Source organism: Panthera uncia, chromosome D4 (genome assembly GCF_023721935.1).
Source record: "Panthera uncia isolate 11264 chromosome D4, Puncia_PCG_1.0, whole genome shotgun sequence".
NCBI lineage: Eukaryota > Metazoa > Chordata > Mammalia > Carnivora > Felidae > Panthera > Panthera uncia.
Window position 1 is genome coordinate 84,667,930 of NC_064807.1, and position 17,010 is coordinate 84,684,939.

The 17,010-nt window shown below is 57.9% G+C and overlaps 1 protein-coding gene across 1 annotated transcript; it reads left to right on the forward strand.

The window, feature by feature from the left end:
* The first annotated feature begins 4,933 nt into the window (after positions 1-4,933).
* On the forward strand, positions 4,934-15,485 carry CERCAM (cerebral endothelial cell adhesion molecule). Its single transcript, XM_049629680.1, has 13 exons — positions 4,934-5,166; positions 6,575-6,685; positions 6,860-6,977; positions 8,000-8,134; positions 8,238-8,442; positions 10,151-10,270; positions 10,606-10,682; positions 10,787-10,893; positions 11,712-11,844; positions 13,518-13,645; positions 13,786-13,989; positions 14,382-14,637; positions 14,945-15,485. Exons 1-12 carry the CDS (start codon positions 4,970-4,972, stop codon positions 14,635-14,637), a joined length of 1,791 nt encoding a protein of 596 aa, XP_049485637.1. The 5' UTR covers positions 4,934-4,969; the 3' UTR covers positions 14,945-15,485.
* The last annotated feature ends 1,525 nt before the right edge of the window (positions 15,486-17,010 follow it).

Consider the following 17,010-nt stretch of genomic DNA (forward strand, 5'->3'; position numbering starts at 1 on the left):
TTGCCAGCGGACAGGCCTTGGAGCAGAGGCTCCCAGCGGGGAAGAAGGCGCAGGGGAGGGGGACAATTCTTCCGGGGTCTCTAGCTCCCAAAGCCAGACTGAAGCCTAAGGCGCTGGCGCCACCACCTGGCTCTGCCCAGAACCACAACGGCCGAGGGATGGGTGTGAGGATTCTGGGAGTCCGGGTGGGGTCGGGGGTAGCCCAGAGCCCAGTTAAATGTCGGCCCAGGGTGGTCTGGACCTATTCAGCAAGAAGGGCCCAAACCATCTTTTGTTTTGTTTTGTTTTGTTTTCCCAGGCATAGAGTCTACATGACCCCGAGAATGAGGCCATAGGCCCCATAGAACAGCAGCTTCAAAGTTTAGCCCGCGTCAAAACCGCCTGGCAGCCTTGTGGCTTTAACGTCCGCTCCCACAGTTTCTGACTCTGTGGGTGTGGGGAGGGGCCCAGGAATTTGCATTTGTAACAATGTCCAGGTGCGGCTGATGCTGGCTGGTCTGGGGACCATGCTCCGACAACCACTGCTTTAGCATTTCTGTGGATCTGGCCCGCTATTACCTCTGCAGAGTATGTCCTGTTACTCTATCTGGGGGCAAAAAAAAAATTAGTGGAAGTACAGGTGCATGATCAGCCCACCTCAGTCCGTGACCCACCATATTTCTACTGAGAGCCCACCTTAGGTCCGGCTGGCCCTGCTCTAGGGCTGGGGATAAAATGGTAAACGAGATGGACGGGTCCCCGCCTCAGAACTGACAGCCAGGAGGGTCTGGAATGTGATCTTCCCACCCGGGAGTCTAAAAGGCAGCTCGAAATAAGGTCCAGACAGACCTCGAGTCACCGTCCACCAGCTTCATCTCAGGTCTTCCCCGTTCAGTAACTAGCCCACCAGCCAGTCCAGCTGCAAGCCCCGAGTCACCCAGATTCCTCACTCTGTCCCCCGCACGGAATCCCACAAGGCAGGGGCTCTGCCTCCATAGTGCGTCTGCTCTCTGCCCACTGTCATCTGTCTCTCTGAATGTGATCTCCTCCTTCCCTCCTTGCCCCCCTGGCCCACCCTCTGCGTGGCAGCCAGAGCAATTTTTTAAGGCATTATCACATCACTTCTCTGCTTACCCTCTCCAATGTCTTCCTTTTTTTTTTTTTTAATTTTTAGTGTTTATTTTTAAGAGAGAGAGACAGAGTGTGAGTGGAGGAGGGGCAGAGAGAGAGAGGGAGACACAGAATCTGAAGCAGGGTCCAGGCTCCGAGGGGTCAGCACAGAGCCCGATGCGGGACTCGAACTCAGGAGCTGTGATATCATGACCTGAGCCAAACTTGGATACTCAACGTACTGAGCCCCCCAGGCACTCCCAAGCGTCCTCCTGTTGCACTTAAAACACATCCAAAATTCTGATGCAGCTTTAAGGCCCTGGGTGGTCCTCACCTCTTCCCATACTCCCTTGCTCCCTGGGCTCCAACCACTGGCCTCCGTGCTTGTTCCCCCCGCAGGATCTTGGCCCAACCTGTCCCCTCCAGGTGGAACACTCTTCTGCTAGAACTGCCCTTAGCAGGCTCCCCTTGTGCCCTGAAATAACCTCAATGTTGCCCCCCAACATTGAGCTACTCTCCGTTCTTATGAACTGGTTTTATTTTGTTCATAGCACTACTATTCTTTGAAACTATTGGTTTATCAGTTTGTTTCCTGTCTGTGCCCTCACCAGAATGCGAGCACCCTAGAAGCAGAGATTGTCTTAGGCACTATGTGCTCCATAAATACTTGCTGAATGAATGGGATTATATAGGGTGCCATGGCAGGGTAAGTCCCCCAGACATGACATGGGGAAGGTTTTCCAGAGGAAGTTAGCTGAAGGCTGAGACAGGAGGGCCTATAGAAGTTCAGGCGGAGAAAAAACAAACAAACAAAAGGATGTGGGACAGTCCTAAAGCATGGAGTGTTCGGGAAAACTGTACATAGTCCAAATCGGCTTGAGCAGGTTAGAGGAGAGGGGAGGTCAGAGGAGTCAGAGAAGTGTCACATAGGCCACGCAGGGCCTCGCTGCTCTGTGAGGGGTTTGAGCCCTATACTGAGGGCAGTGCACAGTCCCTGAAGGGTGTTAACCCAGGGCATTTAGAAAGAGTGGCTGAGGGCAGAATGGTTTCTAGGGAGAAAGTGTGGGGGGCAGGTCTCTGGGAGATGCTGTGGGCCAGGTGAGTGGTACTGGTACACCGGTCGAGCGGCAGAGCAGAAGGAAAGAGGTGGCCAAGTGCCAGGGATATTGAGGAGGTGGTTTTGCCAGGATGAGGTTGAAAGAGGGATGCGGCATCAGTGACACCCAGCTCTCCAGCTTGAGGGACCAGGTGGCAGAGGTGCCATTTTCTAAATTGGGGAGGCCACCAGAGGGGGAGATGTTGGGGGGAAAGGGTAGGGTTCTGTTTTGAGCAAATGGAATCTTGGGGCACTTGGCTGGCTCAGTCGGCAGAACATGTGACTCTTGATCTCAAGGTTGTAAGGCTGAGCCCTACCCCTGAGTGTAGAGTTTAATTTAACACACACACACACACACACACACACACACACACACAGAATGTGGGTCCAAATGGGTAGTGGAGACACTTGCGGTTTTCCAGAAAGACAGAGTGGCCCACGTGGTCAGCTGCTGAAGAGAACCCTCTTCTTGGTTGAGGAGGTAATATCCTTTGTGGGGAGTGGCCAGGAGGACTCTGGTCTTGGCAGGAGCCGTTTGGTGGAACGGAGATGAGGAAGGGACCCTTGGAGCAAAGCACAGATCCTAGTTCAAGGGGTTTGGAGGGAGAGATAAAGATAAGACTGTGGCTGGGGGCCCGCAAACAGCTTGGTGTTTTCCTGTTTTAAACTGGGGGAGATTCAAGTCCTTTGGAATGTCAAAGGAAGCACCCAGAAGAGAGGGAGGCTGATGATTCCAGGAAGGGCAAGGGCATTTAGAGCTTAGGGGCCTTTCCATCCTGAGTTGGGGGTACCTCTTCCCGTGGTACCAGGCAGTGAGAGCTGCGGTAGGCTTGGGGGAAGGGGATGGAGGTTTGCAGGCTGGAAATGAGAGCTCCCAGGTGAGGGCTTCTCTTTTCTCCAAAAAGTATCAGGGAGATCCTCCTGGAGCAGAGATTGCAGAAGCTGTGACATGCCACTGAGGAGAGGAGGCAGGAGCAGCACAGGGGAAACGGCCCATTGGACCTGGTCAGAGTCCAGTGGAGAGTGGAAATCCTGTCTGCAGTAGACCCAACATGCCAAAAAGCAAGATGGTTATAGGGTTTTCCCAGGCAGGGTTGATGGGAGAACCCACAGGCAAGGGAGTCAGTGACAGGCTGGATCACTTGATGGACTGGGGAGAGAGGAAAGGGACAATGGGAGGGGTCAATGCATTCAGAGGAGAAGGAGGAGAATTGAGGAGGAGGAGTTGAGGCTGGAGAAGAATTTGGAAACCCCTGTGACCAGCAGGATGGACAGAGGCTCTGGGATGACTCCAGGATGGGAGAGGAGGGGCACACTGCTTCCTTTTAGAAAGGGAATCCCCATTCTGGGGCTGGGAGTGCCTTCCGGTCAGAGGCTACCATGCAAGGGAAGGGACTCTCCCAGAGGACCTCAGACCTTTCATTGTAGGACCACTAGCCACCTAGAAGCTTTGGAGTGGGTGGGGCTGGAGACCAGGACTCCAGGGTTCAATGCCCCCACAGGTTGCCCCATCTTCAGGCAAGTCCATTCCTTGCTGGTTCCCCACCCTTCCCCCCTCAGCAGAGTTAGTGTGTATAGGCTTAGCCCTCTTCCCTGACCCTGAAGGGAGACCCAAAGGAGCCATAGGAAAGTAGGCCTTTACGGTGGGGAGGGGGCGGTGAATGGAAGGGGAGCTTGGCTTCTTCTCCAGTGCTGTCTTTCAGCCCCAGCAGTTCTTCCGGGGCCAGGCTCCATGCCAAGAGAAGCTTGGAGTGCATTCATTCCTTGCAAACCCACCCAGAGGAGAACCAGAGTTGAACCTGAGAAAGTGATACTGAGCTGGAACCTGCCGCTGGTGCCTTCAGGCCCCTCCCTTTCCTGCCCTCTCCTAGGAGAAGCTGGAGCCCCCTTCCCATCTCAGCTGGGGCCTCAGGACCCCGACTCTGCCCCAGGGGAGGCTATACCTCCTGCTTTGTACGTGGCTGGGTCAAGGTGCGGGCTCTGGGGTTCCCCCTAGCTCTACACGTAGCCTGAGTGGCTTTGCTCTCTTAAAGGGCCGGAGCACCGCCGGCGCTGGCGGCGGAGGCGAGGACGACGACGCGTGGAAGACGCAGCGCTCAGAACGCGGCTGGATGGCGCGCCCAGGGCCGGGGGACCCCCGCCCCGCCCCGCCCCGCCCCCCAAGCCGGAGTCGCCGCGCAGGTCTGAGAAGTTCCTCATGGGCCCGCCAGAGGGCGCCCGGGGGCGGGGGCGGGGGCGGGGGCGGGGGCGGGGCGGGAACCGGGGAGCCCGGCTAGGGCCGCCGCCGGTTGGTCCCGCCCCGCGGGGCTGCGACTGGGGTCCAAGGGTCGGATGGGTGGCCAGGGATTCCGGACTCAGGGGCGCCGGACGCTCAGTGGAGCCGGATTCCGGGGGCTGAACGCTCCGGGCTTCGGAGTGGGGCGTTCTCAGGCACCGGGGCGGCTCGGATGCCGTCCCCCGGGACCCTCCCCTCTGCCTCCCTTCCCCCCCGCCGGCGCCCAGCCGGGAGGGCGCTGCCCCTGGGTCGCGAGTGGGGCGGGTCTCCGGGCCCTGGTCCTCCGCTGCCCCTGGCGGAGGAGAGGGCACTTGAGAATCGGCGCGTAGCGGGTGGGAGGGGGAGCCCACTCTTCGGGGGTACGCTCCCCCCACCCTCTCCGGCCGCCTCGGCCCCGCCCCGGCCCCGGGCCCCGCCCCGGCCCGGCCGCACCGCCCACTCCCCTCGGCCGGGCCAGAGCCCCGGGGGCCGCTGCCGCCGCAGCCGCCGCCGCCGCCCGAGCGCCCGCCATGCGCGCCGCCCCCGCCGCCCCGCTGCTCCAGCTGCTGCTCCTGCTGGGGGCGAGGCTCCAGGCTGCGGGAGTCGTGGAGCCACCGCTGCCCGCCGTGGTCCTTACCATCCTGGCCCGCAATGCCGAGCACTCACTGCCCCACTACCTGGGCGCGCTGGAGCGGCTGGACTACCCCCGGGCCAGGCTGGCCCTCTGGTGAGAGAGACTGGGCATTGGCACCCTCTGGGCATGTACCCCCGGGTCCCACGGGCAGCCTCCACCCCAGATGGGCTCGTCTGCTCGTCCAGACACCACCCAGACAGGCCCCTCCCCTGGCAGACAGGCCCTCCGCAGTCGCGAGCCCCTGGAAAGAACCCCTTATCCCCTTGGCTCTGCGGACTGACCTCTGGGGACTTAGGTTGACCCCGAAACACTCACCCCGGCCCCTACTCCTCCAATGGGGACCTCCTCTGGGTTTAAGTGGGGTCCTCTTGCCCTAGCTTCAGAGCCCAAACTCAAGCCCCGTGGGGCCTGTGACTGGCTTGACCTGGAGTGGAGCAGACAGGAACAGCTGGCCTTCCCTGGGTCCCCACGTGGCAGAGATCAGCAGGACTGGGGGATCCTGGGGAGCAGGTGAGGGTGCTTATCAGTCTGGTTCCATGCTGCTCTGCAGAGGGGTCAGAACTGCTCCTTCTCTGGGCTGGTCCCAGCCTCTCTGTGGAGGGTGTGGGTCCTGCCATCCGAGGGCAGAGCCCCTTCCCTAGAATCTCTCCCCCAGCCGTCCCCACAGGGCGCTGGAATCAGAGGCCACAGTCCGTGGAAGCCAGAACAGGGAGGAGTCCCAAGCTGAGGTTGGGGATAAACCGAGAGAAATGACAAACTACCCCCCACAACACACCAAAGTTGGGCTTGGGGTGGAGCGTGGCCTGGGGAGGCGGCCCACAATGACCACAGTTTGGGAGTTAGTTAGTTCCCACCCCGCCAAGACGTGACACGTAGTTAGTCCTCACTTCTGGGGAACTGGCTTAAAGGGGCAGGATCACCTAAAACCTGGGGTCTTGGCTGAGCCCTCTGCGTCCCCCTCTGTCCTGGGAGTCCCTTCCACAGAGGACAGGTTGTGCTCTGTGGTAAGGGAGCTCCGTCCCATCAGCCCTTCTCAGGGGATGTTCAGAGTATGGCTTGGTCCTTATTACAGCTTTCGGGCAGGGGAGGCAGCAGCTCTTCTGTTCAGTCCTCAGAGGGGGAAGGGACTGACCTGTCTCCTGGCGAGGGCGGAAGGTATCGGGGGCACGTGGCAGGTGTGTTCCTCAGAGTCGAGGTACTTTTTCTTTCAAATGCATTCGTGTCCTGTCGTCTCAGCCCATGAGCCACGCAGGACAGCTTACAGTTACAGAGGCAGAAAGTGAAGCCCAGGGACCGATGGGACCTGCCTGAGGTCCCGCAGTGGGTCACAGACCTGTGACTGGAACCCGGCTGCTTGCCTTACTCTGTAGCACACCTCCTTCCGCTGCAGCACCCAAGGGTCTAGCCTCACAGGTGCTGGTGCTCCAGGGGTCACGGCTGCCTCGGGGTTTGGCTCCTCCGTGGCTCTGCCCCCTCACCCTTCTTCCTCCCGTGTCCCCAGGTGTGCCACGGACCACAACACGGACAACACCACACAGATGCTGCAGGAGTGGCTAGCCGCTGTGGGTGATGACTATGCAGCTGTGGTCTGGAGGCCTGAGGGGGCGCCCAGGTGGTGATCTCAGGGGCAAGGTTCTTGGGGAGATGGGCAATAGCTATAACCTAGAGAGGAAAAGGGACAGCCCCAAGCCACAGCCTTCAGGCCAGGGCTCTGTCCGCTGCTCTGCAGAGACGAGGACCACATGTACCTGCCCCAGGGGAACATCTCGTCTCTTTACCCTCTCAGGTCCTACCCAGATGAAGAGGGTCCCAAGCACTGGACCAAAGAAAGGCACCAGTTTCTGATGGAGTTGAAACAGGAAGCCCTGACCTTTGCCAGGGACTGGGGGGCTGACTACATCCTGGTAAGAAAGCCTGGCTACGATGGAGTTTCCCTCAGGCGGCGGTATCAGTCCCTGATAGACATCTTGCTGTGACTTCACAAACCTGTAGGCTGGACCCTCCAGCTAGCAACCTGGGTCAGAACCCAGACCAGAGATTGAGCTTGGATCCCCATGTTTGAGTTCACATTAGCTACTAAGCCTGGATCCCTGAGACAGATTGCAGGGTATATACTGAGCCTAGATTCCTAGAGCCCAGAGTATAAACTGAGCCTGGTTCCCTGGACTAGAACTCAGAGTAGGTCTTTGACTCTACTCCCTAAGTCAGATCTAAAATAAAGTTCTCACGGGGCACCTGGGTGGCTCAGTGAGTTAAGCGTCTCACTTTGGCTCAGGTCATGATCTCACAGTTTGGGAGTTCGAACCCTGCATCAGGTTCTGAGCTGATGAGCCCCTTTCGACAGCTGAGAGCCTGAAGCCTGCTTCAGATTCTGTTTCTGTCTCTCTCTGTCCCTCCCCTGCTCATGCTCTTTCTCTCTCAAAAATATATTTTTTTCTAAGTTTATTTATTTTTGAGAGAGATAGAGACAGTGTGAGTGGGGGAAGGGCAGATAGAGAGAGAGGGAGAGAATCCCAAGCAGGCTCCATGCTGCCAGCGCAGAGCCCAATGCGGGGCTTGAACCCATAAAATCATGAGATCATGACCTGAGCTGAAACCAAGAGCCAGACGTGCAACCGACTGAGCCACCCAGGCACTCCCCTCTCTCTCAAAAATATAAATAAACATTAAAAAATGTTTAAGTAAAGTTCTTAGATCAGCAACTCAGGTTTAACCCCTGGACCCAATCCATGAACCAGTGCTCCAGACTAGATCCTTGGTCCAGAAACAAACTTACCTTGTTTATAGGTTCGAACTTTCTAACGGAAACCCTTCGGATCCCAGGAGATATGTGGGGTCTCTGGCAATCCAGAGGGATTCCACTCAGTGAATCCTTGGGGGTGTAGCCCAGACAAGGCTGGGACCTGTGACAGCCACCTCCCAAAAGTTCGCAGATACAGACAACATTCTGACCAACAACCAGACACTGAGGCTTCTGATAGAGCAGCGGCTGCCCGTGGTGGCCCCCATGCTGGACTCCCAGACCTACTACTCCAATTTCTGGTGTGGGATCACCCCCCAGGTAAGGCTGCGATGGAGGCCTCAGGTCTGTGGGCCATGGCGGGGGAGCAGTGCTCTGGGGAGGACGGGCCGCTGTCATAGCTCAGAGCAACCCTTTTCCCCAGGGCTATTACCGCCGCACAGCCGACTACTTCCCCACCAAGAACCGCCAACGCCGGGGCTGCTTCCGTGTCCCCATGGTCCATTCCACCTTCCTGGTATCCTTGCGGGCTGAGGGAGCAGCCCAACTCGCCTTCTACCCCCCTCACCCCAACTACACCTGGCCTTTCGACGATATCATTGTCTTCGCCTACTCCTGCCAGGCTGCTGGTGAGGACCAGCTCTCTGTGAGCATTCCTGGAGGCCTCTGGGCCTTTGCACGTGCTGTTCCCTCTGCTTTGCACACCCTTCTCCAGTCTCCAATTCATCCTGTTAAACTCTTGTTGGTCCAGGTCGTAGCCTTTCTTGAGCCCGCTGTGCCAGTAGGCTAGATGTCCTTCTTCTGGATTCCTGGCCCTTTCATGCATTGTTTCATTAGGCAAATGTTTATGGAGCACCTACCATGTGCCAGGCACTGGGGAGACAGTGGTGAGTAAACTCAGGCAGCCTCTGCCCTCCTGGAACCTCCAGTCCAGTCAGTCCAAGGAGCTCACAAATCAATGTGCAATCACAGCCATGACAGGAAGGAATGTTTCTTGATTCTAGGTGCTCAGGGAGCTTAGACCAGAATAGATCTGGTCAGGGAAGGCTTCCTGGAGGGTATGAACTTTGAGGCTGAGATCTAAAATATGGGAAAGCATCAATAAGAGCAAGAAAGAGCATTTCAGGCAATGGGACCGGCAAGTGCAAAGGCCCTGTGGTAGCAGGGAACGTAAGAAGGCAGGTGACAGGAACCCAATAAGTGAGGGAGACATGGTACAGGCTGAGGCAGGGGCTAGCGTATGTGGACCTGACCAGCAAGCATCTGGTCTTTAGCCTGAGAACAGTGGGCAGCCAGGAACACTCTGATGTTGGCATTATTTTTAAAATGGAAATTACTGGAGAGTGTTTGGGCTGAATTGGGCTAAATCCAGTCCTGAGAAAGAGTCGGAGATGGGAGTGAGACAGAGACACCAGTGTTGAAAAGAGAATCTTAAGAAGAGACTAATTCGGGGAGAATGAGAAGTGACCATCTAATCCAGAAGTGCCGTACGTGAGCAAGTGGGCTGCCAACAGTGGCCAGAGGGGAAAGCGTGGTAATTGGCTTTTTCATGCAAGGGGTATTGGTGGAGTCCGTTGCAGACAGGCAAGACAGGAAATCTTACCAAGTGCAAAAAGTGAGCGAAGGAAAAACAGAGTCATGGAGAATCCGTGAGAAGAAGCGGAAGTGTTCCCTTGCTTTTCCAAGGCTACCGCTGTTTCAAGGGGCAGCCGCTGGAAGGAATTTTGTAATGGGGTTTTGTCTGTATCATTCAGGCTTCCGGCGCCCAGCTACTGAGTCCCTGCTCTGGACCAGGCTCTGTGCTCCCTGCTGGGCATGGGGTTGACTTTTAAGTAAATACTGTGCGCCTGTCGCTGAAGAGTTCGCAGTCCATAAGAGATAAAAGGGAAATGAGTAATTACAATAAAGGTGACAAATATTGAAGAAATAGAAAAGGTGGAGGGCAGCGCGGGCGGGGCAGGAGGTGTGGGGTTGCTTAGAGGGGTCTGGGCGCAAGGTGAGGGTGCTGGATCCAGGCGGGGCAGCAGGGACGGGCATAGGTGGGGGAGCTTTAGCGGGTGGGGCTGGCCTGGCCCGGTGGCTGTGGTCAGGTGGGAGTTTGTCTGCTCCTCCCTCCCCAGTATGCTCACCACCATCCCCCAGCACCCAGCTGGTACTCTAGACACATCTGTTGAATGAATAAACCATCTCAGCAGAAGGGTCCCTTAGATACTGTTTGAGTAAAGCCCTTTCTCCCTCCAGCCCCACGGTTGGGACACTGAGTCCCCAAGAAGACACGTGCTTTGGGTTCTGAGAGCCCTGCCCCGCCTGCAGCACCCACCCAGCCTCTCTCCACAGGAGTCACGGTCCACGTGTGCAACGAGCACCGTTATGGGTACATGAACGTGCCTGTGAAATCCCACCAGGGGCTGGAGGACGAGAAGGTCAACTTCATCCACCTGATCTTGGAGGCGCTAGGTGAGGGCTGGGAGATGGGGTGCTAGCCGGCTGCCACTGTTCCCTGCCACTCCCTGTGCCCCTTCTCCCAGGCCCTGGACCTGACTGGGCAGTGGGCTCGGGGTCTCAGCCTTACCTCTAATTCATTCCTCGTCTCTGGGCAACTCCTTTTCCCCGCTGGGCCTCATTGTCCCCATCTCTACAATGAAGGCAGGTGAATTCTATGATCTCTGAGGGTTCTTCCTGCTGGGTGTTCTGCCGAGGGGGCAAAAATGAAGTGGGGGGCTAGGACTCCAGGGTCACTGCTGACAAGAGCCAGTAGGGATTCATGATTAGGGGGTACTTTTCTTCTGCAGTGGACGGGCCCCCCATGTGGGCCTCAGCTCACGTGTCCCGGCCCCCAAAGAAACCCAGCAAAATGGGGTTTGATGAGGTAAGTCCCCTCAGCCCACAGGAGCGGGGTGAAGAGGTGGGTGGGCTCTCCCCTCCCTCTGCACCCACCCCCGACTCTGCACCCACCTCCCCTTCCTCCTCCAGGTCTTTGTCATCAGCCTGGCCCGCCGGCCCGACCGCCGGGAACGCATGCTAAGCTCGCTCTGGGAGATGGAGATATCTGGACGCGTGGTGGATGCTGTGGATGGCCGGTGAGTCTCCCTGGGGGTGGGGCCCTGGGCAGCTGAGGGAGCAGTGTGGTCCCTTGGAGCCCCCTAGGAATGGGGAGAGCAGACAAACGAATTGAGTGTTAGCTGTTCCAGAAGGTACTCACACAGGGCCTGAGTCATTGTGTCATAGAGAATCCCAGGGCAGACCCCGACAGGACAGGATGGCCTCCTTCAGCCTACTGGAGGGAGGAGAGTACGGTGGTTAAGGCCCAGAATCTGGAGCCCCGAGGCTTGCACTCCAGCTCTGTCACTTACCAGCTGGGTGACCTCTGGCAAGTTACCGCCACCTCTCAGCCCTGCTGTGTGAATGGCAGACGATTGTGTCTCCCTTTTAGGACTTGTAAGGGCTCAGTGAGGATTTTGCACAGGGCCTGACACATAGTAAGTATTCCAAAAGTTAGGCGTCTTTATTATTATCAGGCTTATTCTTTTCCATCTTGGACTTAGGTCCCTGATGGGTGGGGGTGGGAGCGGGCCAGTCATGTGGCCCTGGGAAACCAGAGGTCACACGGCTGCACTTGCCCACTGCTGTTTGCCACTTACACCCCCCCCCCCCCCCCCGCCCTTCACATGGCAGGATGTCTGTCTTTTCCCTGGGCGTCTGCCCAAGGGGTAGATACCATGTTCCCCACATTCATTCTGGGGAACATCTACTGACAGCTTCAGGCCACATGAAGCAGTAACAAGGCTGACATCTCCTTCAAACTAAACTCCAGGGTGCCCCCAACAGGCACAGGCGAGGCGCCCCTGGATGGGTCCCTGGCAGGCACCCCGTACCCCATTAGTCCCGTCTCCCTCAGGACACTCAACAGCAGTATCATGAGGAGCCTCGGCGTGGACCTGCTCCCCGGCTACCAGGACCCCTACTCAGGCCGCACACTGACCAAGGGCGAGGTGGGCTGCTTCCTCAGCCACTACTCCATCTGGGAGGAGGTGAGGAACCCCCTTTTGGCCCACACCCCCCACGGGCAGAGCGGGGCCACCCTACTCACTGCTCTGTGCTCAGTGAGGAACCCCCTTTTGGCCCACACCCCCCACGGGCAGAGCGGGGCCACCCTACTCACTGCTCTGTGCTCAGCACCCAAGGGAATCCGTGGGTGAATTCATATATTTTTAAAAACCTGGCCGGCAGCTTTTTTGTTTTTAATTTTTTTTTAATGTTTATTTATTTTTGAGAGAGAGAGACAGAGCGTGAGTGGGCAAGGGGCAGAGAGAGAGAGAGAGAGACAGAATCCAAAATAGGCTCCAGGCTCTGAGCTGTCAGCACAGAGCCCGACACAGGGCTTGAGCTCACGAACCGTAAGATCATGACCTGAGCTGAAGTCTGACGCTTAACCTATTGAGCCACCCAGGCGCCCCAAGACCTGGCCTGCAGCTTTGAACTGTGTTCATCCCTGTATCTTATTCATTCTGTCATCTCTGTTGAGCACCTCCTGTGTGCTAGGAGATATTCTGCTCTGAGAATACAGAGACAAACCAAAAAAAAAAAAAAAAAAAGGCCTTTCTGGTTCTCTTGGGGCTCAGGGACCAGGGGAGGGCACAGAAACCGAGGAAGAACGAAGCTTGCCATGGAGGGTAGATGTACAGGCTTGTCCTAGAGTGTGGACCAGCCTAGATTCCTGGACTGATGTGGGGTCAGGGTGGCATTGAAGGGCAGTGAGAAGAGCCTTCTGGGCAGAGGAAAACAGTGGAGCAAAGGCCCTGAGGCAGGAAGGAACTGTATGTTCAGAAGTGGGAAGAAGAAAGGCCTGGGACTTGGCCAGGAGGACTCAGCTTAGGGCTGCGGGTATGGGCACCAGTGAGAGGTCACTGCCTGGCCACTGAGGAGGGACGAGGGGACTGGCCCTGCAAGGGGACGGTGCCCCCTCCAGGAGGCAGCACCCAGGCCCGCTTCTTGTTTTTATTTTCTACTGCAGCCGAAATATGTGCATGTGAGCTCATATTTCTGTTTGTCTCCCTCTGTCTCCGAACAGATGGAGACTGTCTCTGAACGTGATTTCTATTTCACCGTTAACCGTGCTGATTTCATGTTCTTTTCACATTTCCAGAAGTTACAAAAAGTACTTTTTCTTAGGGATCGTGGGGGGTAGAGTCTTTCTTCAGAAAAGTCCAGAAGGCCTGGTGAGGAACTGGGCCTGGAGTCCAGTAGATGAAGGTTCAGATCCCAGTTCTGCTATGGGCTGTGTCCTTGGACAAGTGGTCGTACCTCCCTGTGTCTCCGTCTCCTTACTACAGTACAGGGACGTCTTGTGTCCTGCCTCTCGAGGGTCCCTGGGATAAGCAGTAGTTCTGTGGCCCCTGGGGTATGGCAGCGCTCTGTGAATACAGCAAAGGTTATGATGGCTGTCATGATTCTACTTGAAGATTCTACCTCAGGGGAGGGGGCCTGGGGGGCCTTGAATGCCAGAGCAAGATGTTGGAATTTCAGTCCCCAGGAGGTGGGAGCCCCAGCAGGCTTTGGAGCAGCTGACTGACATGGCCAGGGCTGAACCTTTGGCATATAACTCAGGCCAGGGAGAGTCAGTCATTGTCAGGCAGGTGGAAGGGGACAGCCTGAATCTAAAGAGCCATCCCCCTGTGTTGTGTCCCCTTCCCCCACACCACAGGTGGCTGCCAGGGGCCTGGCCCAGGTCCTAGTGTTTGAGGACGATGTGCGCTTTGAGAGCAACTTCAGGGGGCGACTGGAGCGGCTTATGGAGGAGGTGGAGGCAGAGAAGCTCCTGTGGGACCTGATGTAGGCAGCCTGCGCCTCCAGGGGCAGGGGAGAAGGACGGCCTCCCCACCGAGCCTGGCCTGTGGGATGCAACTGGGGAAGGGGTCCTCTGACACCCTAGGACCTACAGTGACTCCCGGGCCCCTTGGTGTCGCCCATAGCTACCTGGGCCGGAAGCAGGTGAACCCTGAGGAAGAGGCAGCCGTGGGGGGGCTGCCACACCTGGTGGTGGCCGGGTACTCCTACTGGACGCTGGCGTATGTCTTGAGCCTGGCGGGTGCTCGCAAGCTGCTGGCCTCCCAGCCCCTGCGCCGAATGCTGCCTGTGGACGAGTTCCTACCCATCATGTTTGACCAGCACCCCAAGTGAGTCTCCGGTGGGGGCAGGGCAGGGTCACCTGACCCCGGGGAGCCGACCTCCACAAGCATGAAGTCCCCTCGCTGGGCAGCTGGGGAGACTGAGGCTGGCGAGGCTGAGTCACTAATGCGAGGTCACCGAGGAGTAGCCCAGCCTAGCTTTGGAGTCAGACCAACCGAGGTGTAAACCCTGTGCTGCCGTGTGGTTTTTAGTCAAGCCACTTCTCTGTTCTGAGCCTCAGTTTCCCCGTCTGGAAAATGGAGATGACAGAAACTCCGCTTCTGGAGTTTGTCGTGAGGTCTTGAGGGGGAGGGCGGTGAGGGGCTTCGGGCAGGTGAGGTGCCCGGGCTCCAGGCAGGGCCCCACCTCAGCCCTCCTGAGCCTTCCCCCGGCCTCACAGTGAGCAGTACAAGGCGCACTTCTGGCCACGGGACCTGCGTGCCTTCTCTGCGCGGCCCCTGCTCGCTGCTCCCACCCACTACGCAGGGGACGCCGAGTGGCTCAGCGACACGGAGACATCCTCACCCTGGGACGATGACAGCGGCCGCATCATCAGTTGGAGTGGCTCTCACAAGACGCTGCGTGGCCCCCCCCTGGACCTGGCTGGCAGCAGCGGGCACAGTCTCCACCCCCACCACCCCCGGGACGAGCTCTAGGTGAGGGCGGGGCTGGGAAGAGCCCCCCCCCCCCACTCCGCCGTGTGTGCCTCGGTTTTCTCTCCCCCGCAGGCTGACTGCATCTGGGTCTCTGTGTTCCCCTTCTCAGCCTGCCTTCTCCCCTCCCTCCCTCCCTGCGGCTCTGTCTCTGCGTGTGGCTCCCTGCATTTCTGTGTCCACCTCAAGCTTTCTCTCCCTGCCTGTCTCTGTCTCTCGGACCTTCTCTGTGTCTTCTCCTGTCTCTGCCTCTGCATATCCCACTCCCGTTCTTTCTCTTTCTCTCTTCTCGCCTCTTCTGTCCCACCAGGTCCAGGCAGTGACTCCAGAAGAGCTCTCAGGAGCAGGCCGCAGCTGGCCAGGGAGCGGACCTGGAGATCGCTGGCAGGAGCCGCCACCAGAAGCCACAGACCCCATAGAGACCCGACTGTCACCTTAGGCATGGCCACTCTGCCCTCTGGCCCCACCTTACGTGGGGAGAAACCACTCAGAGATGGGTCCCCTTCCCCGAAGTTCATGTAGCAAAAGGGCAGGGCTCCCAGGCCCTCTCACCCTCCTGACTCAGGATCCGGGGTGGGGGGGAAGGTGGGGGGTTCCCCAGCCTTCAGTTCCAAACTGGGCCGACACCAGGAGCCCTGCCTTCCCCGCAGACCCAACTGCTGGGGCCCCTCTGCCATCTTCTACCTCCACCTCAGTCCCCTCCCCACTCGACGCCTGGGTCTCACCTGCCTGGGCCCACCCTCTCCCCTGGCCAGTGGGAAGTACAGGGTGGGTGAGAGGAGGGCCCTTGCAGACTTGGTGCCCAGCACATGGTAGGCCCTCAATAAAAGCCAGCTGGTATGTGCACTTTATATGTCTAACTCCTGGATGAGCCTCTTTGTGTGTCATGAGGTCTGGGAGGGAAGGGTTCCCACCAAGGGTGCCCATATGGAGGTGTCATGGCTGAGCAGTTGGAGAAGCAGAGAGAGGAGGGCAGCCTGGAGGAGGAGTCAGGCTGACTGGGCATGACCATCTCCTTGCCTGGTGATCTGGTGTGGATGCCATCCCTCCCTGGGTCTTAGTCTGGTGGTGAAATGGACATGGAAGAGAAATGTCGTGGCTGGGTGGGTATGGAATGGCCCGGCCCGGCCCACAGTGAATGCTCACCCTTTGGGGCTGTCGTGGGCACCACTGGCCTCACCCTGCTGGTCGGGGGGCAGGGGGTGGGGCGGTGCGCCCAGAGCCGGGGCTGCTGAGCCTCCTTCCCTTTGAATCTTCACCTGTGCAGTTGCCACCCTTCCCCTGGGAGAGGTGGGAACCATCCAAGACTCCCCTCTGGCCCTAACCAGCGTGGCCGCCAGAGGGCGAAAGAAAGCAGAATGTGGACCTTGTGGGCCAGGGGCGCCCTCTGCTGGGACGGAGCCAGCAATGGGGAAGGGAGCCTGGGGCACTTGGAATCGCCTCCCTGTGCTGCCGGGCTACGCACAGCAGCTCCGCGTCTTCTGCTCTTCTGCTTAGAACTGCTGGCCTTCCTCCCTCTCCACCTGCCCTTCACAGGGTCGGGCTTCTGGGCCCAGCGGCCGTCTCCAGTGCCTGCACTCAGGCAGCTGGAGGGCAGAGGGCGGTGGCTCCTCGCCTTGGCCGTGGCTGCCTTGGCCTCCACCAGCACAAGACTGGCACTGGCATGCCTAGGTTTCCTTTGTCAGGGGAGCCCCTCTCCCCTGGCAGCTCCTCGACTTGGTCGTGGAAGCACCAGGGCCCTGGCAGAGTCGGACAGGCGCCCCCTGGGGCTGGGCTGTCTTAGGTTCTACCCTGGCTGGGATATCCAGCCGGCTGGCCTGGCTTCGGTCCCAGGACCTGGAATGTCTGTGAGAAGGACTTTGGGTGAAAGCTATAGGATTGGTGCTTTGTTCCAAGAGTGAAAGCCGTTGATTTCAGATGACTATGACCTTGGCAAGTCACTTTTCCCCTCCAGGCTTGAGGTGTCCCCTTCGCTCATTAAAATAATCATTTATAGAGCCCCTCTTATGGGCCAGGTTTAGGCATTAGGGGTACAGCAGTGAATAAAAGTAGCCAAAAAATCCCTGACCTGGTGCAGCTGACATTCTAGGAGGGAGATAGACAAAAATAAATAAATAAATACTAGAGAGTGGTAGAGCAAAATGAGGAAGGAGACATCAAGTATGGTCTGCGAACGGGGCGCCTGGGTGGCTCAGTCGATTTGAGCGTCCTTCAGCTCAGGGCACGATCTCGCAGTTTGTGGGTTTGAGCCCCGCAGCGGCTCTGTGCTGACAACTCAGAGCCTGGAGCCTGCAGCCTGCTTTGGATTCTGTATCTCCCTCTCTTTCTGCCCCTCCCCCGCTCACGCTCTGTCTCTCTCCCTTAAAAAGAAACAAG